Genomic DNA, 25,350 nt, shown 5'->3' with positions numbered 1-25,350 from the left:
TATAACCAATTGCGGATGCACGTAAAGAGTGGAAAAGCGAATACTGGACCAATCATTGATTTAAAAAATGGAATTTTGAACAAAAAATTCAATACATATTGCTTGTAACTAAACCAGAGTTGATTTTAGAAGGCCTGGCCTATTTTGGGCGATTTATCCTATATTTGGCAACTGCACTTAATGAATATCTACACCGGAGAAAAAGGTTGCACAAGAAACCGAAGCATTTCCAGCGACATTCAGAAGTCAGTTGAAGTTAAACTAGCGAATCTGCGGCTGTGTTTCGGAAGTTCAACATGACATTACAGAGAACTGAACTGGAAAATCAACAAAAACTTTCGGTTTGTTTTAAATTTCCGGCCACATTGGACTGTGAGTTTTCCGTTGCAGAATGCATTTCTTGTCCTGATTCGGCAATTCTCGAAGTGGGACCGCAGTTCCACAAGAGATTACAGTTTTGCAACAAGCTCTCCAGAACCCTTTGGTCTTTTTTAATCCATTTCACATTGCGTAACTTTAAGAGGCATAAATGAGTGCTTCATATACCCTAGGACACGATCCAAATATGGGTCACCATTTAATTTGGTTTGTTCACCGCTTACAGTAGTTTACAAAGCTGCGTACCGTACTTTGTTGTACAATTGTTTAACGTTTGAAACATGCAAGTTTTTTAAAGCAATGGTTCTCAACTTTATTTAAATCGCGTATCACCAGACGACTTTTCTTTCGCTGCGTGCTACCTAGGCCCAGAATAAATTGATAGACCAATAAATATTGACCAAGCAATCCTAGACAATGTCCAAGACACGAGTTTCGCCCCAAACCAGAGCTGGTCAGTTGGGTCAGTTAAATTTCATTTCTTGATCTGACTTGAATTGTTGACTACTCGTGTACAACCTGACAATCTCCGGCGTACCACAGGTTGGGAACCACTGGATGGAAGGTTCGCTTTGCTTGTAATCACGTCCTAGTCCAATGCCAGATGGTATGACTTTATAAGCGTAGAGCTGACAATAAGTAAGTGTAAAGAAGCGGCCAGTTTGGGGAGACTGGCATGCGAGCCATTTTGACACCTGCACATTTTCGAAAAATGTGCGCACATTTACGCTTGCACATTTTGGCGCACATTGTGCAAGTATTTTGCCATAAGCGCTTCTGGGTTTGGCGCTGCAAAGCATTAAAAACAACACACAAAGCTGGTCAAAAGTGTACCACTGGCCTACAAATTTAAACTCAAACTTTTCATATTTCACATTTTATCCGTTTTGCGAATTTTGGCTTACTATTAAATAAGGGGTAACGAATACCGTATGGCTTTTATTCATCACAGAACCAGATGCCTTTGAACTGTACGCATGACTGCATATCATGTGACACGCGACGACCAGCATGTTTACCGCAAGTGGCGCTAAAGCGTGGGTGCACTTAAGGAGTTTGATTGACAGGCGCTTAATCCGGGTGCACTTATGGATTTCATAACTTTCTACGAACTTCAACTTGATGACATTTCCTAATTCACAATTCCTCGTATTCTGAATGTCATTTCAACTTTTTGTGGCTTATTTAGTAGTTTGACGACAGTCGGCTGTAAGAGATATTTACCTGCTAATACAGTGGGCTGTCGTAAGTCGGTTGGGTATTTGACAAAACATAAACATTGTCAGGTTTAGAATCCAATGAAAAACATCAACTGGAAAGGTGACTTTCACCACACTATCATTGCACATACACAAAGGCCAATTTTTAAAATGGCATGTGACATATGTATTACACATTAAACTTCATATTTAACAAAGCTTTTACAGCATAATTACTTCATAATGGAAACTGATGGGCCCCAATACATTTGTAATTTGTAAACAACTCATTTTACGAAACAAACCACAATTAATTGTTTGACAACTGCGTGAATTTCATCTGATTTAAGCCATATTTAATATAACTTGACCGATTTTAGGTAACTAGAGGGTTAAACCAAAGTTTGTAGGTCAAATAAAGCAATCAATGCATCAATACGAGGCCATGATGCAAAAATTTTATTTAAAATGTAAATCACAGAGATCAAAGTCATTGATCGAGTTAAAAACACGCGCTTAATGGATTCGAACTTCCCCCTTGTTTGAAACCTAATCCGGTTTTGTGACGTAACAAACAGAGCGAATCGAAAACACCAGTTGACAGAAGGATACAAGCAAATGTGGATAAGTGTAAAGATTTTGAACACAAACAATTGGTTCATTAGTGAAAAGTGTAACAAGTGTTCGTGTGTTTTGAAAGTGACAAGATTTGACGACATTGCAATTACAACATATTGCACATCTTGGTATTACACAACCCGTGGCATATACCAGTTTGATGTTTCCGTTTGTTCGTTAGTTTTATTACTTGATTTTGTTTTACATTTACACTCGTTGTTTTGATGATGCCCACATAGGTAAATATATGCCGTTTAACACTATTTGATGACTGATTCTGATTAGAAAGCACTGTTGCTTCCTCAATTATTTTTATTGGGTCAAAGGACGAACTTTTATAACCATTTATTATGTGAGTCAATTAAATAAGGTAAAGGCACTTGACCAAACGCTAGAAAATAATTTAAGTTAAATAGAGAAATATACGAACTGAGACAATATGTGTACAAGCCCATTTATATTCTAAAACGTTTTGACAAAATTACCAAAAAAGTAAGAAAATAATACCAAATACTGTTCAACGTACCTGACGTTGTTATAAAGTACTGTGTGGCCGTCGTCGGTCAAGCGGAAAATATGCGGATCGGGGAAGCACCTCTGACGTAACGTGCCCGCCCAAAGTTGGACCGCGACGACACCGAAGATAAAGAAGACGAAGGAGCAGAGCATCAGGACGTTGCCAAGCATAGGAAGAGTGTCCAGGAGCAACATCACTAAAATCCTCATACCTGGAGAAGTGAAAGAGGTTGATTGTAAATAGAAAATTAAACCTCAGAGCAGTTTCTCAATCAGTTGCTTGATCATAGTGCGTCAGTTTCTTTATGGCTTATGGCAAGTTCATCATAGAACAGAATTTGTTAACAACTACATTGATGAGGCCTAATTGGTCAAAACAGTGTGCACTTTATGCAGCTAACTCATCATTGTATCGAAACGCTGCTTTTATATTGATTATTATTAAACCAGTGTTGTTGATCGTGTTTCTCGGTGTGAACCATCCATCTTTAACTGGTATAAGGTTGTAAGGGGGCCCAACCCTGAGATGTTTTCGAAGAAAACACGAAATGTGCCCGGAAGTTAGTTTTACTATGAGGTACGAGACAAATGAGGCCGATTGCGAAGCCAGGTCCGAATTTGTGTTTAAACTTATGCCCAAACTAGCCTTAAACCAAACCCGAAAAGCTGACTTACATTTGTGAGCTAGGTACATTGAAACAGACACACTTTTTGTAAAAATTGCACAAGATCAACTTTGCCCTGTATTCCGTTCTAAATGGACTATTTGTTATGTGCTAAAAATGGTAAAACGCGTGGGTAAACCCTTGGCTGAGAATCAATATTTTCGAGTTCTTAACGTTTTATTTCAGTTTGATACTAAGAATCACACTTACTCGGAACTCGATTGATCGCTCGCAGCGGACGAAGCACTCGGACCGTGCGAACCGATGTGAAGTTGACCATCTCATCAATTTGCAGTGTATACTCCAACATGCTGGGGGAAAAAACATGTTGGTAAAAACATGTTGTTTGCACCGGAAAATCTCGGCACAAAATGATCTCATGGATAAAAGTCAATATGGCAAGATAGCTAAGATAAGCGCTCTTAAAGCAAACAGAAGATATGATGATATAGCGTGTTTTATTGTAAGGTAAAATTCGTATGGTATTATTATCATTCCAAAAAGGGCTCGTAGACATAGTTTCATTAAAGTTTTTACCTCTTGCTGCTCTGAACTGTATCGAGGCCCTGTAAATCGCGTGTATAATTAATGTTTTCCTATTTTTGTTCTCACGAATGTAACGAAACAATGCGCTTAATGACGACACTATTAGTATGCGGAAATGAACCCGGCATTGTCGTAATTACAACTGAGGTCTTGGTTCCCACATGCGCTCGCAAATTAATTGCACGCTGTTTATACGCGCTTGTTCGTAAATGTTGTGCTAGGGTTGGCATTTTCACACACATACTTTTCTACTTTAACCAAGTTGTTCATGTATCATATTAGGTAAATGATTCAACCTCATTTTGTTATAACATTCTAAAAGTTTCCCAACAATAAACAATTTGTCATTTCATTCGTAAGCCCATAACTTCGCACAACAGAAACGATTTTTCAGTATTTAAAAAAGCGTAGTTAAAAATCGAAGATAAACCAGCTTTTTTGACCCACATAAAAAGAACTCAAAAAGGCGTACAAAGTGATTTACAATATGGCAACTATATTTATTCCACACATTTTTTTGTCTTCTACACCATTTATTGTGTTCCAAACAATTCCTTGTATACTTTTGTGTGTTTCGAACCATTTTTGTATTATTATAAACCATATTTTGTATTTCAAACCATATTTGGTCTTTCAACCATAATTTGTACACAGAAACCGTGTTTTGGTAAGTGATTTCGGCAAATCGCTATATTTAGCCGTTTTTTTATCACTGAGATGAATTCTAACAGCTTGCAGGTGTAACTAGTGAAGCGTAAATACGTTTGTTTGTCATCGTAAACTGAAAGTGGGGCAGGTTAATCATTTGTGGAACCGGCGTCTTTTTTTGCGGAATTTCAGTTGTCGAGCATGAAATATTCGCATCGTCGCACAAACAAATTTGCGGACATACGAAACACCAATACCTACTCACCGGAAACCATAATTGTGTTTCCAAAATAATTTTACATTACGTTGAGACCTAACCGACAACTTGCAACGAAAGAATGCAGTAATGCGGTTCGACAATATTTTTGTTGAGGAAATTACATCAAGTTAGGTTAAGTAACTAATTTGCGCATAAACGTAGATTCGGTATAACACTTGCAATTGTCCTGGCGTACTACTATAAGTTATATAAAATACTATATTATCTTGCATGTACCCAACACAAGCCTTAAAAGTGGATATAAATTTACAAATAAATTTCTGCAGTTTCAAACTTTTCCGTACATTTCTAATAAAATAGGCATGCTTTTAGTACAGTATTGAAAATGAATATATGTACTCCGGTTCTAAAAATCTATCTGAAAACAGATTTAATCTTCGAAAATTTAACTGATAATTGGACAATAACATTCATAGGGATGCGTAACCCATAAATCCGTTATTCAAATGTCTAAGGTCCAGCACTGATTTTATGTGTGTTAATCCAAAAATGCATTTAATTGATTTTTCCCTTTTCGTGGTGTTTCCAACTTTACCTACCCACAAATAACGATGAAGAAGTCGAGTCTGTTCCAGGTTTCACCGAGATATCCCAGTTTCCCCCAAATTCCCATCGCAATCATTTTGATCAACATTTCAACGGCAAAAAAAGTAAAAACAAGATGATCACACATCTGGAAAAAAATAATAAGTTAGAGAAAGAGGTTTACGGCAACATTGTTAGGTGTTTCAAATATAGGTAATTTTTGACTTTACCAAACAAACATTGTTTTTTTTACAAACTTATCAAGCAAGTAACTGTTATAATAATGCTCTTTCTTGTTTCCAAATGTCTTTATGTTTTGTAGTAAGTCACACAGCTTTTTGAATAGAACTACTTTATTATTTGCTTATGTTGTGTTTGGAGTCGCAAAATGTTGATTTTTCAAAGCTAAATTTAAAAAAAAATTATGTAATATATGTTTTTTAACTTACAATTCAACTATGTCACTACGGCATGCACATACATTTTTGGTGATATGTAACTTACCGCTAATATTTTGCATTTTTCTGATTCACAGTGAATAGTGTTGTGTTCGCACGGCTCATAAAGTCCGAGCGTGATACAGTTGATTAAAATCACGAACATGCTCACTCGCTCGAACCACGTAAGGATATTACAGTTAAGAAAATAAACACAAAAAACATAGGCACATTGCTGAACCTGTAAGGTGAAATATGCTAAGGTAAAGCACGGACGTCAGTTAAACTAAAACAAGTTAGCTATCTTTGTCGTCAAAATTTTTAAAGTTTTAGCCAGCAATCTTCAATGCTGAACATTTTCTCGCACAGTTTGCAATTTAAAGTTTGCAATTGGAAAATAACCTATGTCTGTGCAATAAAACTTAGATATAACTTAAAATATGTTAACAATTTGGGCACAAGGTTGTTTTTTTCGTATTGTTTGGTTTTAATAAATATCATTAATTTTTTTTTGCCAAGACCCTAAAACAAGTTTAAAACTTGCAAAAAAAGTGTTTAATTTTCGTTTTATCCCGGTATGAAAAAAATATCATATCTGGAAGGTGGTGGATACTTGGTGACCGGCTCATTCGGTATGGCGCCTTTAATGGGCCTGGCGTACGGTGATTCATTTCCGAAAGGGTTGCATAACAGCAATATATGCTTGTATAAGCCGAATTGACACCTGACACTTTAATTTGACACACCATAGCAATCTCATTAGAAATGTATTGATCACAATCTACTTATAACGTGTCATCGCGAAAAATCACGTGACTGTGGGCGCGCTCGATAAGTCATTAATAATAATCACGGATGTGGAATTAAAATGTTAGCCCAGAGAATAACGTCAAAGAGTTGCGTATTAAAGGCGGACAACGATAGTGGTCGGTAAACCCATCTGACCCTTACACAATTTCAATGTAAAACTGCTATCAACTGAATTCCTTTTTTTGGTTTTCGCTTATATGTGGACAAATTTAGGAAAGGTAAACACACCATAAACTTTTTGTGTAGCAGTGAAACCTAGGACAGGGATCGGCAACCTTTTAAGCGAGGCGTGCCAATCTGCTCAACATTTCCACGTGGTGATGACTTCGCCCTGCAACATTTTTTTAGTAATAGTGTTTGTGCCAGCTGATATCATTACTAAACCGAAGGTAGACAGATTTGTGCGTGTAGGCAGGATTTCAGGATTATTGAATGATATACGACTGAAAACAAGCAATGTAACAGTTCAAATTAATACTTCAATATAAACACGCAAATCGTTTGGCTTGCCAGGGGTTGTCGACCCCTGACCAAGGAGAACCTAAACATCCAAAACTTTTCATGGATCTAAGAAAGTTTTCGACAAGGTTTCAAACACGATTGCTTAACAATTTGAACATAATCCATATACTGCTTTTAGTCTTGTCTATATGCGGAAGCTTTAATAGCGCTTGACGCAAAACCGTCCCATTAGAAAAGGTCGTGTTTTGTTTTGCAGTGAAACAAGGACATTTCTCCCAACTTACAACTACGTAAAAAACACTGCCTTACGTTTTTAGAACGCACGGCACGCACGTAACCACATACGTTTACGGGGCTTATCTTGACATTTTTGCCTGTTTTGGGAACATATTGCGTGGTATGCGTGTGACATAAATCCTTGCGGTAACTGTTACTGTACGTAATGCGTATTTTAAAAGAGTTACTTTAAAAGAGTTGTAAAAAAATTTTAAAAATTTTTCTTATAACTATGTGTTCAACCAGTCTGTATTAAGACTTTATTATGGAAAAAAATCCAATAGCACAATTTTACTTTCCATTCAGTGACCAAAGAAAAAGTTATCAAACACTTACAAAAAAAAACTATTTAAAAATTTATTTTAAACCATTTTCTTTGTCCCAAACCATATTTTCTATTTTAAACCACTTTTCCATATTCTAAACCATATTTTGTGCTATAAACCAGGGTTTGGCAACCTTTTTTCACTGCGGAGCGTTTTTGAAACTGAAATTTTTATCGCGGACCGGCCTTTAACAAAATATATATATATATCAAGCAATGAAAACGCTCGAATTAGTTTTTCTTCCCTGGGATACATGGACAAAATGTTTTGAAGCATTTAACTTAAAAAAGTACACGGCCGGGTAACGAACTTCTCGCGGACCGGCGGTTGCCGACCACTGTTGTAAACCATTTTTCCTCTCGCACCATTTTTGCATCTCAAACCATAACTTAAAAAACACACAATAACTTTAAAAAAGGATATGGATTTGCGACGATCTTTAAACACCAAATCCGGGGGATCGAGGTCTGTTTGAGGCGTAGAAACACGACGGGGTAAAGACCCGGAAACAATGGTTCCTCGTCCGGAGCGCCAGAATCCGAGTCGTCGGAAATCCGTCGCAATGACGTCACACCGTCTTCAGGGGATTTCCCGTCATCGTTACTTTCCAATTCGGAGAGGAAAGCAACGCTTTTGGGGTTGGTTGCCATCCCCCTTTTTCTTCGCGGCGGAGGCTCGGGGGCTATGACGTCATCGTCCGAAGGGCAGTCCGTGTCATTGCCTTGGAGTCTATACAAGTTCAGTTGTGGCGTTTATTAATTAATTAAACTGTCAGAAAATAATGTTTCGGTTTTATTGATCTAATCGGCATGAAAAGTTGTAACTGGAAACAAAAAAAATCTCTCTTTTTTGATAAAAAATTTAAACCTAACAATCACAACTGTCACTCACATAAGCAACAACAATTTAAACTTTTGGTATTAAATGTAAATTGATGCCTTCTCTTTCGTCCATAACTAAACAGCCCTTTGCGGTAGTTGCTTTGTGTTTTATTTTATGTTATCATTCGTTTATTCCAGTGGTTCCCAACCAGGGCCCATGGCCCCCCAGGGGGGCCACGAGCTGTGTTCCGGGGGGCCACGGGCGTAGATTCACAAGAAACACCCACTAAAAGTCATTTTCACTTCAACTTTATTCCCGAATTTAATCGACTATTTCACATACTATTTGTTTATTGTGAGGCTTATCAGGCTCATTTACTCTATTAGACCTGTTGAAGGCCAAAATTAATACTGCATTCCAACGCGAGATTGCTATCTACATTTTAAGGGGGGCACAGGTCCTACATGGTAACTTGAAGGGGGCCACGAGGCCAAAAACTTACTTTAAGGGGAATATGGTCCACGAAAGGTTGGGAACCACTGGTTTATTCAATTGGCTTACAATAAACAAAACATTACCATTTGGTATTAAATGTAAATCACACTACAGAATGCGTTATAACGGAGACGTTATAACATATCAAGCCGGTCACCCAAAGATTTATACAAGTGTGCTGTGATCGCTAGTCTGCAAACAAACTTCAGAGCGGATCCTGTAAAATACAACTTCTCTAGCAGTTTCTAATTAAGCCACTTTTGCAAAGCACAGTTAACATTTTCATTTTGTGGATAAACCAGGACTTTACAGAAGCTGTATCAAGTCGACACGACACTAAAGTTTATTCGCACCGTGTTATCACCAGCGCCCATCCTTTAAGCGCTTTCTTTTGGTTACATCGCTAAGTAGGGCAGCGAGTGGAATCGCGTTTCTCTTGTAAACTCGTCTGCCTGTTTGGCGACGGAATAAATGTCAATTAACCACGCAGACGTATATCAGCAGAAATCGAAAGATTATCTAATGATGACAAATATATCGAAATGTAGAAAATATTTGTACACACATATGTGTTCAGTTGTATTTTTATACTAAGGCCTAAATCGCGTATTGCATCTAAATTGTTATATTTTTAGCCATAAATGGTAATTTAATTGGGTGCTTGGATAATTGAATGACCAAAAGTTATTATGTTCACAAAACAGGCTCACCACAAATTGTCAAACACGCAATACAAAGAAGGTATTAAGTGCTTGTACTCCATGTTGGCCTGCCTACGTATTCAATACAGATCCGCATTATAAACACGTCAAAAACAGCAGAAAAAACACACAACTTAATGAACCTCTCTCAACCTTTAAAAAAAAAACTTCGACTAAGTTTGAAGAGCCAAATTTTCTCAAGCTAATGTCCTGCGCATTTTAATACGCACTTCCATAATAAACTTTACAAAAAAACACTGTGCCTTTCTAAACAAATTAATTTACAATACTTTGTGAAGAATAATATGCTGTTAACAACCCAGCATTAACAATTGCTAAAAAAACGCACACTAAAATACATCCCTGTGCAACTGGACAAACACGCGAGACAGAAGAGACACTCAAGCGCCAAACGTTCGGCGTAATCAGGGCAGAACTGAAGGTATTTCACCGGTCTATGAGCCACGTGTTTGGTGGTGGCGCGCAAAATCGCTCTGAGACGGCAAAAGACTACAACAGCATGCGAAGGGCGGTTTGACCCCTGAGGCTAAAGAAGCTTTACTCGAAAGAACGCCTTTCTAACCCTGACAATATCAGCTGTTATCAAAAAATTGCTGATGCAAAGATATGTGCATGTGTTGATGGAAATGGCTGCATTGAAAGCTAGACGAAATTTTGCTGGGTCATCAACGCAAAATGTGCGCAGTCATGCTTGCAAACTTTGCATCGTGAGTATAAACAGAAGCGTCGAAAACTGGAGAATTGTTTTGGGGCAATGCTGGCTGACTTTGTAAACGGGAAAACATTTTTTTAACGTCAGGACACAGTTTAAACGTTCGACCATATTTTAATTATGACCAAGCCAAATTCGTTGCCGAGTAACTTAAAGCGCGTAAGCTTTTAAAGCGATTTAAAATGTTTGCAATACAAACACGTGTATTCAACAGAAAAGCCATATCAAACTCATCGACATAAGTGTAGCAACAGTCACAAACAGTAAAATGCTATTTTTTTGCTTTACTGGCAGCAGTGGTTCTCTACCTGTGGTACGCGTACCATTATTAGCTTTTGAGGTGGTACGCGAGTAGCTTTACGTTATACCAGCGGTTCCCAAACTGGGGTCCGCGGTCCCTTAGGGCAAGGGTCCGCAAATACTTTTTGGCGCGACCCTAAAAAAATTGCTCTAAATTCTCGCGACCCAAGCATCAAGTCTGTGGAAAATACTAATGAACTAAATATCAATATTAAGACTGCTATTATGCTATTGTCAGTTGCTATTTTCACATAAAACAGTAGGTAAACGAACGTATTTATTCTAACAAATGAGAACTGTGGGCTCTGTTTTGAGAGCACAGCTAATCAGAAAACGCATGCTTGCATAGGTGCGCTTAACTTTTTGCATTGTTACACAGACTGTATGTCACAGTTACGTAGTCACACGTAACAATGCAATAATGATTAAAAGGTTGAAAAAAGCCGAAATTCATTAATACTGTAGATGCTTAAATTTTTAAATGCCAAATTTGTGTCGCGACCCACTATTTGCGGACCCCTGCCTTAGGGGTCCGTGAGGCAATTTTGGGGGGACCGCGAAGCGGTTCAAGTAATTCTATAATCTTATTTGGCGTCAGTTTGTGCCACTAAATAAGTTAAAAATCAAAGTAGAATTGATAATCGCCTGTCTCTAATGCTAAACAATGGCCTTTATTGAATGACAACTATCAAAAATGCAATTGTTCGCGCACAATCGTAATGTTTTTGTCCTGTTTGTGATGTCACATGCTGTCTTTGAATGATTTTGTGCTCAATTTTGCATAACTGGCTAAAATCCTGCAATCAACTTTATTTTTATGAAATACACATTTAGGCTTAAGGACCGCGAGCCCTCGAAATAATGGCAAAGGGACCGTTTTGAAAAAAATATGAAAAAGTTTGGGAACCACTGCGTTATACTTACAGTAATTTAAGTCAGATTATGACATGCAACTTAAATGACCCAACTAATCAGCCTATAAAAAGTCCTCAGCTTGTACCCGAACAATATAGCCTACGGTTGAGAACCACTGTTTTTCCAGCATAAACTTTTCTCGCCACAAGCACAAATTTGCATTCCTGCATTTACCTTACATATACTTTTTATTAGGTTGGTACTTCCTAAAATAGTTAAAAATAAAAATACCCAGTTTTAAAGTCAGCTAGGAAAACGCTGTCGAAAACAACATGTAAACAATCAACTCATGATCAATTTCACCATAGACGCGGTACTCGAAACAACACATGTGACACTCGCGTTATAACCAAGTCCCTGAAGAGTTTAAAGTTCGTTGTCTTGGGCGCCTCATTACTTTTGTGAATCATGAAGCGACTGGCAGCTGAGTCTGTCGCCTTGACAGGTGTTATGTCCTGCCAGGGGCCTTTCGTGCTTAAAAACGAGACATGAATCTTAAGATGATTAATGTTTTTTTGCCGGTGTTTTGTATATTTGTGTTGTTGAAATGCATTAAGGTGTTTGAAAATCAACAACAGAGTACTTTCAGGTGTTTGTGTTTAAAGACCAGCAGTTTTTTAACCTTTTCGGTTTAGGTACCACAAATTCAAAATCGTTACGCTTTTTTTACAAGCAGTAAACCCAACGATTTGACAATCGATAAAAACAAGTCAAAAAAGTGTCCAAATTGGAAGACCAAAGACATTTATCGAGCATTTATGAACGCTTTGGTTAATGACATACTCTTGGCATAGAACGTTGTACGGTAACACAAATTAACAATATGGCACCGCATGCCAAATGTGTCATCTGGCGCCGCATGTGGCAGTAGTTTTACACTTTTTCGATCAGGTTGAAGTCCGTGAAACAGCTTTGAACGTTTAGTCATTCATTTTAACGCCTCCTATTTTAACCACACACCAGAGTTGCTACCAATATATGTTTGGTCGAGTTACAAGTCGAGTATTTCACCGAGATGGTATAAAGTAGCTATCGAGTTAGTGAGTAGAGTCTTCAATTAACTATACTCACTACTCCAGTCAAGTCATGCTGCTTAGCAAAACATTTCGTCAAAGCCAAAGCAAAGAGCATGTGGTTAAAAAGGATTGCCTATAAAGATCGCAGAAGCCAATAATACTGAACCTGCCTTTGATGATAACCCGCAATTACTCTAATGTCTGAGCCAAGTCGACTGACTATTTGAAGGTCGGTCAAGATCCAACCCTTTGAACAGGAAACCGCAAAAGCTTCAAAGACTTCTAATAACTGATAGAGCAAGTGGTTAAAATATACCACATGCCAAAACATCTTTGTTTTAAATAGTAACACTTCCGTTTTTTGATTCTTTTGGTTGACAAAAAAATGTCTCAAAAAGGTTCTTTGGATTTTTTTTTTAAATTGCTTTACAGAATCTAATTTCACAACTGCATTTGCAGAAAACATCGTCTTTAAATGTTGATGTAATGCAGTGGTTCCCAACCTTTGTCTACAATTTCCTTACTTAACAATTCAAAACATTTTCATTCCTCACCAATTTACTACACAGTAGGTGCTAAACCATATAAAGATCACTGTAAATTGGATCTTTTATCACCTTCACAGGTTATATTTAAGAGCTGAAGTGTATATTTCCAAACCATATGTACAAATTAAAGTAAAATCCGCCCCTGAAGTTTTTACATTCCTCAATTTGTAAGAATTCCTCCCCGGTTAAGAACCCATGGTGTAATCAACTGCCTTCATTCTAGCCTATAATGCAAGTACAACACACCTGGAATACACTGCCTGACTAACAGTTTACACCAAAGCAGCTAAACTATCCAAAAACTATCATGTACTGCAAGATAGCGGTCACACAACATAGCTTTGCCCACCGCAGCTCGTAATTCCTACCCTGGACCACAGCAGGTATGCCCACAGGCGCTTCAACGAAAAACACAGTTATTAGATGTATGCCCCCTCCTAAATAACTAGGTTTGGAGTCCAACTAATGACAGTGATCCTCTGAAAAGATCAAGCCCGTATGTTTTGACACGGAAAAAGGGTCACCCAAGTATTAATGCTTTAAGTAGTTATAACTTGCGCTTTAATGCGTCAAGCTTATGACGTCAGCAGACGGGAAAGTTTGCTCGATAGAAAATCCCCTAGGGGCGAAAGGGGAATACACAAGCGCGTGTAGCAAACAGATTTTATGTCGGGGGTAAACAAACGCTAAGGGAACATTGTCATATGTTGAACTCAAAGCAATGACTCCTCTACATATGTTATTGCGATTGGCCAAAGTGATGACATACGTATCAGAGTAAAGAGAAATAAATGCAACCATCTCATTACATAGACGTTTTGTGACATTCGTCACATTACCACTAGACACAATCTTAAAAATGGCCTTGATTAAAAATATAGAATGACAGAGAGCGAATATTATTGCAACATTTTGCAATCGCCGTTGTCATTACCAACGTAAGTTTGCAATACCATGTTTTCAAATTACAGTTAAGTTCTTGTCATGGAAGGTTTTGACATATGGTAAAACCCAAAACCGGACAGATGTCAACTAAGAAAAGATGGAGTGAGTTTTATTACACTGCAATGATTTACAATACACGTTCAGATTTCCATATTTAACAGTCGTAAAATTTAACCACACAAAACTTCGTCTCATTTACATACAATATTCGTAACCTAGTGGTGCTTTACTTGTGATTTTTACGTTTGTTAGCACCCTAGAGGCTATATGGGCTAGAATCCATATCTAAAACATGGTTCACAGATAATATATAGTCCGATTTTGTTAGCGCACCGTTGCAGGCAGGACCTGGATTTTAGGGTCGTATTCAGGCCTGACTTACCACTAGGCCGCATTTGTGTCGCAAATTCACATTTATAAAGGGCCCAATCCGGGCTTTATTTTAGCAAAGATTTGGGTTTAGGGCGGGTTCCATGCTTTTCTTTCAAGTTGGGTTCCAATACCAGGCCAGCTTACAGCAGTGCATTTGCGCATACCGAATATATAGCATATGTGTTTGTTTAACAACATATGTATATTTTGCTGAATCCATATTTGTAGGAATGTTTTTTTCTAAATTAAGTTGTTTAACAAGGTAGCAAACTTTTTCCTACTTTGTTTAAAAACCCGAACAAAAAGAAGTTCACGCGCCCTCAGCCGTGACGGACATCGATTTAAATTCCACGAGACGTGACCGGGTTGTCAGTCAAAAGTGAGTGGGTCTCAGATCAAAATGGGTTAAGACCCACCTCCTGTGGGATGACGTCATCGTTTGTTTTCGACTCGAAAGTGTCACGTGGAGTGACAATGCAGATGTTCGAAAACCTTTGTCGACGTCACAAACAATGGTAAACATATTGCTATTTTCAAATGCGATATTTTGGGAAATTGCCAGACAAAAATGTCACTAATTATGGCACTACAAGTATATTTTTTGATCAAAAAGGGTGCATTTGGACAACAATAGCATTCGATATAGACAATTAAATCTTTTTTCCTTTGTTTATCGTACACTGTACTACGCGCATTTAATGTTTTTTAACCTGATGAAGGCGACCTATAAAAATACAATTGCCAGAAAAGCTCGAAAAACTTGAGACAACTATATCACTGATTAAAACCGGTTAACAGTGAACTTTAGGCGTTTAAACTTTTAACCTTCTACCAATCTCCACATATAAGTAATACAATTTGGTCTAACTTGGGAACAATATATCACCTAGTGAACACAAACATGTGGTTAGAAGGTAAGTGCACAGATGCAATACTGGCTTTTCATTAGCACTTAGCGCCGAAGCTCAGGAAATGAGTTTCTAATCCTTTAACACAAGAGAAAATAAAATGTGCGCATGTCTTTCGTCAACTCCCTGTTAGCGAAAAGCCGCAACGAGGTACGAAAAAAATTCCACTGTACATTATAGGCGAAGAACTTGGCATAACTTGTCGTCACGTACTAACATAACCACACACTTCTTTTTGGTGAGGTTCGGATTGGCAAGGGTTAAAAGCGTGGGCGGTCAAAGTGAGGGTACTTCGGGGTAATAGTTGATGTGGTTCTACGTCGGCGGTTTTGTGCCAACAATGCTTCAACATTGCGGTCGCCAAACTGACAACCGTACAACAAATACGTTCTGGAATGGCAGTAAAATCCACTCGTGTGTAGCAACTATATAGCGAACTGATACATTATATTTGGAAATACTATGTCTATGAGACAGGTTTCAAAATTTTACAGACACGTTTATAGGTATATTGGCACTTTGTAATATATGTGCCTCCATAAAAGGCTTTGCAAGATCAAATCGACAATTTTGGCCGCAGTATTTAAATCGAACTTAACGCGAATTAAATGGTATATAACTCGCGCAACTATTTTAAAACTGCATAAACTGAAAGACATGAAACAAAATTGTGACATTGTCCAAGCAACTATACATACACGTATGTGTACCTGGGTATATTGTTAAAAAGGTGGGTCATTTTTCAATCCGTCGCTACATTTGTTGACACGTTGTGCACTGTGCCATGGAAGCCGACAGACACACCTCGAAGCATAGGAACACAAACAAAGCGCGGCTCCATTCGAAAGGAACATAAAGCTGCCATCACCTGCTACCTACCCCATGTATAGCCAAATATCACTGCCTTTGAAAGCACTGGAAAACGATTGACCTGCAGTTTCACTAAGGGCAGGGGTAACATGGATAATACAAAAGGTTTACGGCCATGGACAGATTTAACTATGGTTTAGCACAGAATAGAGAACACTTGTTTAAACATGGGTGACTTGGCAATCTATCTAAAACAAAGATACTTCCTTTTTTGCACTACCTAAAAGCAATACATGCTTAATTTTTTTTTACATGCTCAATCATATTTGCTTAGTTTTTATATCTAAGTATGGACCTTTTCGCATTTAACAATGTGCTTACGAAACTGCGACATTAATACTGATAAACACAACAAAATAGCGGTCTGTGAGTAAATACTTTGCAAGGTAGCTGTATCTTAAACCAACACATCGAAAACACTTTCACATTACAAAAACAAATTATACATTCAGAACACAGGTTAATGTTTCATGTACGTGAATATATCCGAATATCACACTGACTGACTGGTTGATTATTCGCTCAAACGTGCTAAAACACTATTTCACGCCATTACCAAATGTTTGCATATACTGGACGACTGTTTGCACAAATCTCAACATAGAAGTCAACCACTGATGTAGTATAAGGCACTTGTTCACCGCTAACACTATTCGAGTTCACGTGCACTTTCTTTTGATGTGGCGAAAACCAAAAACCGGATCTAAATCTGCCACGACTTCGTTCGGTTTAAAAATGGCCTTACTTCAAGTGGTGCATGCCTGTAAAGTTGTTACCTAACCTGGCAAGCGCCACAAGCAGCGTTGATCCTAAAGCCGCCTTACTTCAAGTAGTATATGCCTGCCGGATTGGTACATAACAAAAGCAGTTCATATCTTTGTCTTGTGTCACAATTACGACGCAACGCTTCAATTCTTGTCCGCCCCTTTTCCACCTTTTTTCTCAAATGCCTCACGTATAACCGACGCATGTTTTGCCGTTACGCCGATGTCTATCTTCCTACGCCGGGTTGGCATTAGCTATGCTTGCTCAATCGATGCCGGCTCAGTATTAAGGTAAAACGCGGTAGTTTGTCATGCGCCTGTACGCCAGGGGATTACCTATGATCGACGTATGATACAAAAACATGTTCGGCGTAGGGACAATATAAGTATATTGATTGAGTAAACAAATTAACATGCCTATCGTGGCCGACGTAACGTGTATTAATCAAATCCGCTAGCATCATTATTTCGGGTGCGAGGATTAACTGTATTTCGCGTCTTTTTTCTTTTCCTTCAGACAAATAACAATTTGTTGCCTCTCTAGACCATGTTTCTCAACTGACTTTTTTGGTGGTCCACTGGACAATAATCATATTTGATGTCTATCTGGAATAAGTTGCATATAATTTATTGAATATTCGGTGCAAAAAAAGCTTATCCAAGTTATTGGCCATTAATTGTTTGCTGTCAATTGTTTGACATCACCCCTTAAAATTATTTATGGAAAGAATATATTTCAAGCCCATATTCTTGTTGTGGATGTTTTCTTTATCCTTACTTAACAATGGACTGGTCCACGATATTCATTTATTTGAATTGGTGGTCGATGGCTTGAAACGAGTTAAGAACCACTGCTCTGGTATTTTGGATACTGAACAGACAATAACCATTAATACAGTGCTACGTGGGAAACTCTCAAAAACACTCGACTGTCTAAGATTATAGCAATAAACGCAAAACATATATAGCCACAACCACATGAACGCCTAAAGCTGTTTCAAAATCTAATTTTGTTGATTGCAAATATATCGAATTTTACAAAACTACATAAAAACCGCTATAGGTTGCTGTTAAATGTGTAAAAATAACTTGACAAACACAGATCATGGATTTTTAAAAACCGTGGCTAATGTAAAGATTGTTACGTCTTATCAAACAAACTATCTTGCTTTGTTGATCCTTAAGCCCTTGTTCTCGAATTACTTCTACAAGCATATTTTTGTTGTTTTTAATAATGCGAATGATTTTCGTGAAACCCTTATCAAGTTTCGCCGAAACCCGGTGCCAAACCATTGTGTAAGTTTAGGTATTAAATGCAAACGAACCTTGAGCAAACAACACGATAGCTTATCCACACAGGACCGAGTGCCACCTACGTTATTTGCGCAGCAAGCATCATTATGAACTGGCGTGGTTTGGAGGAAAGTCACATGCAGGGCTCAACCTGGATGACTCACTAGGGACACCGTGCGGCAAGTCTAATCGCTATCTACTCGCCAGATGTAGCTGTTTTAGGATGCTTAACTTTTTATCCCCATAATATAGGGTTTATCGGGGAGGAACTTGGCCAAATGGTCCGGCGCGCCTGACCCATATCCAGACATAAAAACCCTGATCGTCCCCGAGAGTGTCATGGGTTCGAACCCCGTGAAAAAAAACTAAGGGTTTATCAATCGCTACACTTAATCAACAACAAAAATTCAAATTTCCCCATGTAGTGACATATGTTTTGCGAGACAAATAATTTTTATTTGACTTGGTGCACAGAACAGGGGTGCACAGCCTTTTCGCTGTGACGGTCGCATTGCAGATACTTATTTCACCAAAGGCCGCCAAATGCTTGCTTGCTTTTGTTTCCAAATTACAGATAATAATAAATAGGTTTATTACACATGCATCATCTAACGGCGCTCGAAAAGCCAAGATTAACTTCCAACTTGATGCGCTTACAAAAAGTCTGACGCAACTGCTAGGTTGGTAAAGGTTCTTTCAGCCCCATAAAATCTGTTTGTAGCAGTTTTGAAATGTAAATATTTAACAAAGGAGTTTTATTTTCGTCACGGCCGCTAGTACATATATTTTAATATACATGATACCTGTTCACAGCCGCATAAACTAGTGTCTTCGGCCGCAGGTTGTGCAGCCCAGCTCTAAGTTTAAACAAGTTATCCATAGAACATGGCATCTATGAAACAGAAAAGCAAAACTAAATCATATCGCCGCCAATGGTCCGAGCGGCCAAGTTAGAAAACACTGCTTTCATTTGGGATTATCAACCCAGCTTAAACGCAAGCTATTGATCCAAGAACCAATGTCATTTTGTTTTGTTATTTATTTAGGGTAGAGTGCATTGGACTTCATCAAACAGGCTTGACATTTTGCGATAGCAACCGAGTTTTTGATGATTAACTCACGACATGAATGTGGCAGGCCGGGTGATCATGACATTCCCGCGTGATGGGTCAGCGGGTAGATCATGCCGTGAGCGCGTGAATAATTCACATGTGAATGAATGCACGGGATTAATTATTTAACGCGGACAGGAGTGCTGCAGGCTGCTAAGTACATGTAGATAGAAAATATAGAAGGTCGATTAATCAGCAGCACAGGTGGAACGGAAGAGATAATGAGATTACTATTCACCAGATTTACCTAGCTCTAATTATCACATTCTAATGTGTTTTGGTTGTTCTGGTAATCAATCAAATTTTGTTTATGTAATAAAATAGTTTTGGTTTGTTACATAAGGAAAGCAAGACTGTAGTGTATATCATTAGAATTCCGGTTAATCATATAAAAAAGATATTTAAATAAACTCGAACAATTTTATTCCTTTAAAAACAGCGCCAGTTACAAGAAAATACATTTGGAAAACTATGCTTCGTAGTACACCTATAGCATCGTATGTGTAACCTACACTTCGGCGATGTTCGCGACAACCACGATTGAAACCACAAATCTACACCAATTTTTACTTAGTTTACACATATTCGTAATTAAGTCCCAAGATTCGAATAACGAGTTTAAATCACAATCACACTAAACAAACCTTATCCACACGAAAAAAACGTGATACCTATTGACACGAAAATAACCACAGGGCCCTGTAAACGACGTAGATTTTGCATAATTAATAATATGGGCGTAATTTAGAGCACCTTGCATCAGACCGCAACAGATGCCAGTCCCTTGTAAATCTACTTAATATCGTGCATCGGAAACTTACCGTTCGCTAATCCGATTTTCCATCGCCTCAAGTTCCACCGTTTCAGAATTCATGGTCGAGCTGAAGTTGCTGCTAGTCCGTGTTCAAACCACGTCATTTTCTTTTAAACTGACGTTAGTTAAAAGTCTTAATTTTTTCCTATATTGACATAACGCCTGATATTCCGACCTGCAAGGGAACGTGTTTTTAAATTGCCGGAAATATCGAATGAGAACATTAGGTTAGCACGTCTTTGACTCTGACAACAGATAACATTCAAACGAAATATTTTAAACCTGAGGCATAAGTTCAACAATTACATGTTATTGTAGCAACACAAATGTTTAAACGTTTTTGCCAAAACTTAACAATAAGTTTCTGTCAGAATGTCTGAATTATAAAACAAATCATTTCGGTACAAGAGCCTATTTAACCTTTACATGATATAACCGCGCAAAAACACCATAAATATTGTACTTTCTTTTCACTCATTCTAATAGAACAGAACTACAATGGATTGCAATAGCTCCAAGGACCGCTTTTGTTGTCACTAGTGCAAACTGCGTTTCTAATGCAACCGCTTTTGTGGTCCGTGTCCAGGGTTCCTGCCTAACTATCCGTGTCCAATATTTCCATTGCAGAACTCACAAACTTACGTTGTGGATCAATCCATATATGGTCACACAGTCAGTTATACTTAAATCCTAAAGCAACTTATGAACACGGTAAAACCAGAGAAGATTGTCTTTATTGCACACAAAACCAGATGATACAATTCTATTTGAATAAGGAACTATTCTTGCCAAAATACTTTATCTAATTTCAAACTTACTAATTCTGTCGCTCTTGAAAGTATTTATCATAAAATTTAACTTTCAGTACTTCCGTAGTGCAAAGCATACACAACTACTGCTATATTCCTGCGGTCAGTTCCCTGAAGTGAATTCCATAGAAAAGTGGCCAGCGAACGTAATGTGCGCCATGTTTGTGTTGGCCACACGCGAAAACATCCACAACCGACGACAATGTCATTGCTAAACCAACAGAGCAGACAGCGGCCGAGCCTTTTAGGAAGTTGGTTACGTAAGTAGGATGCTACTTCTTCTTTGTATATGACCGCTAACGCCTTTTCGCTCAAAGATGTAATAGTCACAAAGATGTAATAGTCAGATATTTACCTAATACTTTGACTGGCATATTCCACATTTTTACTCTGGACTGGACGAAGAATCGAAGTAATTGCCTCAAAAAAACGAAATTGTTTTAAATTAGTTTTTTTTTAGTGCAAAAAACTGCTATGCTTCGAAAATGCCATAAAATTTCACCCAAATCGCCTAATTCCTGCATAAACCAATTTTATGAAAGTGGTAAATCGTCCGGCAACATGGAAAAGTAATATTTCCTTTTGAAACAAAGTTAAACCAACAATTGCGTTCCGCGACAAGCAACCAGTGGGAAACAAAAATATTTTTGTAGGCCTTTGTCCGGTTTCGTCCGCATATCACACAAAGCATTTGGACCTTTTCCCAAGTGGTACAAGTTCCGCTATCAACACTTTGGCGAACCGGGGCCGTAAGAGGACAACAGAACATTGTTGATCGCAACGAGAGGAAAAACATGGACAAGTCACGCGAAATATTACATTACATTCCGAAATTATGTCCAATGGTTGTTACAAAAGAAGAAAATGTTTGCATTAACATTTTGAGATCAACTATAAGAATTGTTAAACGGGTGCGAATTGAAACACGAATTTGGATAATTTGAACATTTGGCCTGAAACTTCGATTTACCAGTGTTGACGTAAAATCACAACGCAAATATTGTCAGTATGAAGTCAAGCTCAAATCGCTTACAATTCTGCTACGACTTTAAAATAAAGATTCTGACCCAAATAGTAAACAAATAATAAGTTATAATCTGAATCAGGGTGGCTTAACTTACTTCTTATGTCAAAACAATAATGACTTCGACTGCCAACATTTTTGTCATGTAATAAGTTGTTACGATTGTTGCAGAAGCCAAGCAAGTTACAAAACGGTTCAAATTATACCAAAAACTCGTTCAGGGTGATGTTCGTACATGTTCTAAACGCTACAACAACAACAGTTTATGCTTTCATAAGTCGAAAAGGACATGTCTTTATCTCCTCCAGTGCCCACTATGTTTTCCTTAACTAGTTTCCTGTATCATGTTCATAAATATTAAGGTGTAACTGCAGCGAATTCAACCATAAATTGTGTCCTCCACTTTTTCACAACGTTCCCTCACTGAGCTTTATCCGGCTTGGTAAATTTTTTCGTCAAAAATACGTTTCTTCTTTAAAGCTACACAAACCCAACTCAACTCAGTACATGACTTTGCTATGCTGACTGAATGAAAAGCATTCAAGCAAAAAAAGTTTTTGACAAGCAAACACAGCTCTACCCGTGTATTTCTGTTGTAGCGTCACAAGTTTTAATAAACATAAGTGCGGGGAGCAGAGAGATGACGCGCTATCATATTTGCCATTCATTATTCATGCAGCTATTTTCCTCAGCACGACACCAAGCTACACGATGGCGTTACGGAAATACCGAAAGTTTCAAGTGTTTCTACAAGCCCTCCATAGCAGGGGTCGGCAACCTGTTTGTGCACTGCGGACCGCTTTTGAAAGTGATATTTTATTATGGAACGGCCTTCAAAAAACTACAAATATTGATCAATAAAAACGCCTAAGTCAGTTTATCATCCCCGAGATGCACGAGGAAAATTATTTAAAGCATTTACCCTGAAAATTACACGGCCCGGTAACGAACTCCCCGTGGTCCGGCGGTTGCCGACAACTGCTCTATGGAACTTTTCTTAGAACTGCAAGCCGAATTCTTTAATTATTTACACAGACCCAGTTAGGAAGACGAAAGACGGCGAAACCACAGAAAATGCGCCCTAATACCGGAACCGCGCTGATCTAAGGTTGGAATCGCGACTCAATCAGCAAGCTTCTGGAATGTTCTGTCAACACAATCAGAAACGTCTTGCGGTTTTTCACGTCATAAACTGTTTTGTCATCAAATAGTTTTGCACGCAAAAATTGTCAAGAGAGTGGAAATACGAAAGGTTTTAATTTAGATACTTTTGAACAGTGGTTCCCAACCGGGGAGAAATTTTAAAACTTGCAGAGGAATTTACTTTAGCTTAGTAAATAAACACATAAACTCCGGGAATATAACCTGTGAAGGCAATAAAAGGCCCTACCGTAATTTTCCGTGTATAATGCGCAAAATTTAATTAATTTATTGTCCTAAAATCTAGGGTGCGCATTATGCATGGGTACAACAATTTTTGAAGAAAATCTGCCTCGAAATAAAACTTGAAATCAGACCTTTCTTCTTGTTTGTCGTCAATCGCGCATCACATTTAGCCATCCTGCCCAACACACTTAGTCAGTAAAACTCATAATTGACGACACATCGTTTGATGCGATGGTGCAATCCTTGATGGTGTGTTATTGTCAAATACTGCACACTGTCCATTTAGCGACAACGTAAATGGGGTGATATCACTGCCGATATGCAACGGATCGAACTAAAATTTTGTACATAAGTTTGAATTTAATTATTCTGATTTTTAGGTATTTTAATCTGATACATATTAAACTTCATTTGTGTTTTAAAAATAAAAATGTTCTCTGCAAGTATTAAGATCGGTTCCGCTTGAACGCGACCAGTAAGATCTCGTTTGCTGTCACGGTGTACCCTACACAAATCCTAAACATTTTTCGCTATCGAGTTTGCGAGCGCATGCGCAGTGATACTGACCGGCAGAATAACATCCGGTTGTTTCAAAAGATGATCTTTTTTCTGAAATAATTTTACGTTTACGGATTTAAGAGTAAACATTTGGGTGCGTATTATACATGGGTACAGGCTTTTTTCCAGCATCGACATGCCATTTTTAGGGTGCGTATTATGCACGGGGGCGCACTATACTTGAAAAATTACGGTATTTTATATAATTTTCGTATAGTTTAGGATCTGACATGTATTAAATTAGAGAAGAATTTGTCGAAAAAGGTTGGAAACTACTGCCCTAATACCTTTGTCTCCAAGCCAGCGTTTCTCAAACGAATAACATGTGGTGCATTTTAGGGACCACAAGTCCTTTAACCCAATAAAATAGGATTCAAGGCCTACTTAAGACCAACCGTCTCATGCACGTAATAACAATACTGGATTCTAACACGAATTCAGATAAATAATCTTAAAAGAAAAATATTCACCCAATAGACACCATCACATTTCTTTCAACAACCATAGTAAACTGAATCAGAAGTATAACTGCTTCACTGTTGCTATTCTGCAGTGACCACTCTGCAGTGACCACTTCGTTCACGGATTATACGAAACAAATCCATCACCGCGTAATAAATGGCAATCAACATGAAAAGCACCAATCAAGAAAAAAACGATCGACGTTTATAATGTAGCGGTCGATTGAAAATTAATCACGCTGAATAACCGTTGCGTTCCCTGGTTACAAAACTCTGGAGTGCGAAACAATTTGATTAATACCCGAAGCTAACAAGCTTAGTCCATTTATCTACCCGCAATTTGAATACAATGCACCGACCCACTGGCGGTGAACGCTAAAAACTAATTGGTTTTTATTAGTTGGTTGGTGGGTTAGTGTAAGAGAGTCTGCAGATACTTTTAAGCCAGTGGTTCTCAAACTTTTGTTTATTGCGACGCCCCTGGAAAAGTTTTCTGAACATGCGACGCACCAGCAAATAAAAGTTAATGAGGAAACTTATTATTAAAGTTGTGATTATTGATACAACAACAAAGATCCACGAAACGAAACTATTCTGCGACGCCCTAGGAAAATTTAAACGACGCACAGTTTGAGAACTAATGTTTTAATCTATCAACATCACTCAAATTATCACTTTAACATAGCAGTAATCCTTAGGGCTCCGAGATTGTCTAATAACGACAGAGTAATCTTCGCGGAGAAATATATATAAGACAATAATTCATTAAAATTACATTTTAACATTGCGACACTTATAACAACAACAACAAACGTAGT

General features: G+C 38.0%; 2 protein-coding genes across 2 annotated transcripts in view; both read right to left on the bottom strand.

Annotated features, from left to right (window-relative positions):
- LOC145233669 (voltage-dependent T-type calcium channel subunit alpha-1H-like) overlaps positions 1-6,021 on the bottom strand; it is a gene marked incomplete at its 3' end in the record, with an annotated part of 28,011 nt that extends 21,990 nt beyond the window's left edge. The window contains 4 exon segments of the mRNA XM_080098444.1: positions 2,722-2,923; positions 3,587-3,687; positions 5,390-5,523; positions 5,880-6,021. Of these exon segments, the coding sequence (XP_079954570.1) occupies positions 2,722-2,923; positions 3,587-3,687; positions 5,390-5,523; positions 5,880-5,978 (536 nt within the window).
- A 542-nt stretch (positions 6,022-6,563) lies between these two features.
- On the bottom strand, positions 6,564-20,464 carry LOC145233671 (uncharacterized). The gene is made up of 2 exons (XM_080098446.1): positions 20,302-20,464; positions 6,564-8,415 (listed from the first exon to the last, which is right to left on the bottom strand). The coding sequence occupies exons 1-2, from the start codon at positions 20,352-20,354 to the stop codon at positions 8,076-8,078; spliced, it is 393 nt and encodes a 130-aa protein (XP_079954572.1). The 5' UTR covers positions 20,355-20,464; the 3' UTR covers positions 6,564-8,075.
- Positions 20,465-25,350: the final 4,886 nt, after the last annotated feature.

The sequence above is a fragment of the Phallusia mammillata genome, chromosome 6 (assembly GCF_965637545.1).
Source record: "Phallusia mammillata chromosome 6, kaPhaMamm4.hap1.1, whole genome shotgun sequence".
Classification (NCBI taxonomy): domain Eukaryota; kingdom Metazoa; phylum Chordata; class Ascidiacea; order Phlebobranchia; family Ascidiidae; genus Phallusia; species Phallusia mammillata.
Note: the sequence above shows the minus strand (reverse complement) of the source record. Positions and strands in the feature narration are given on the sequence as shown.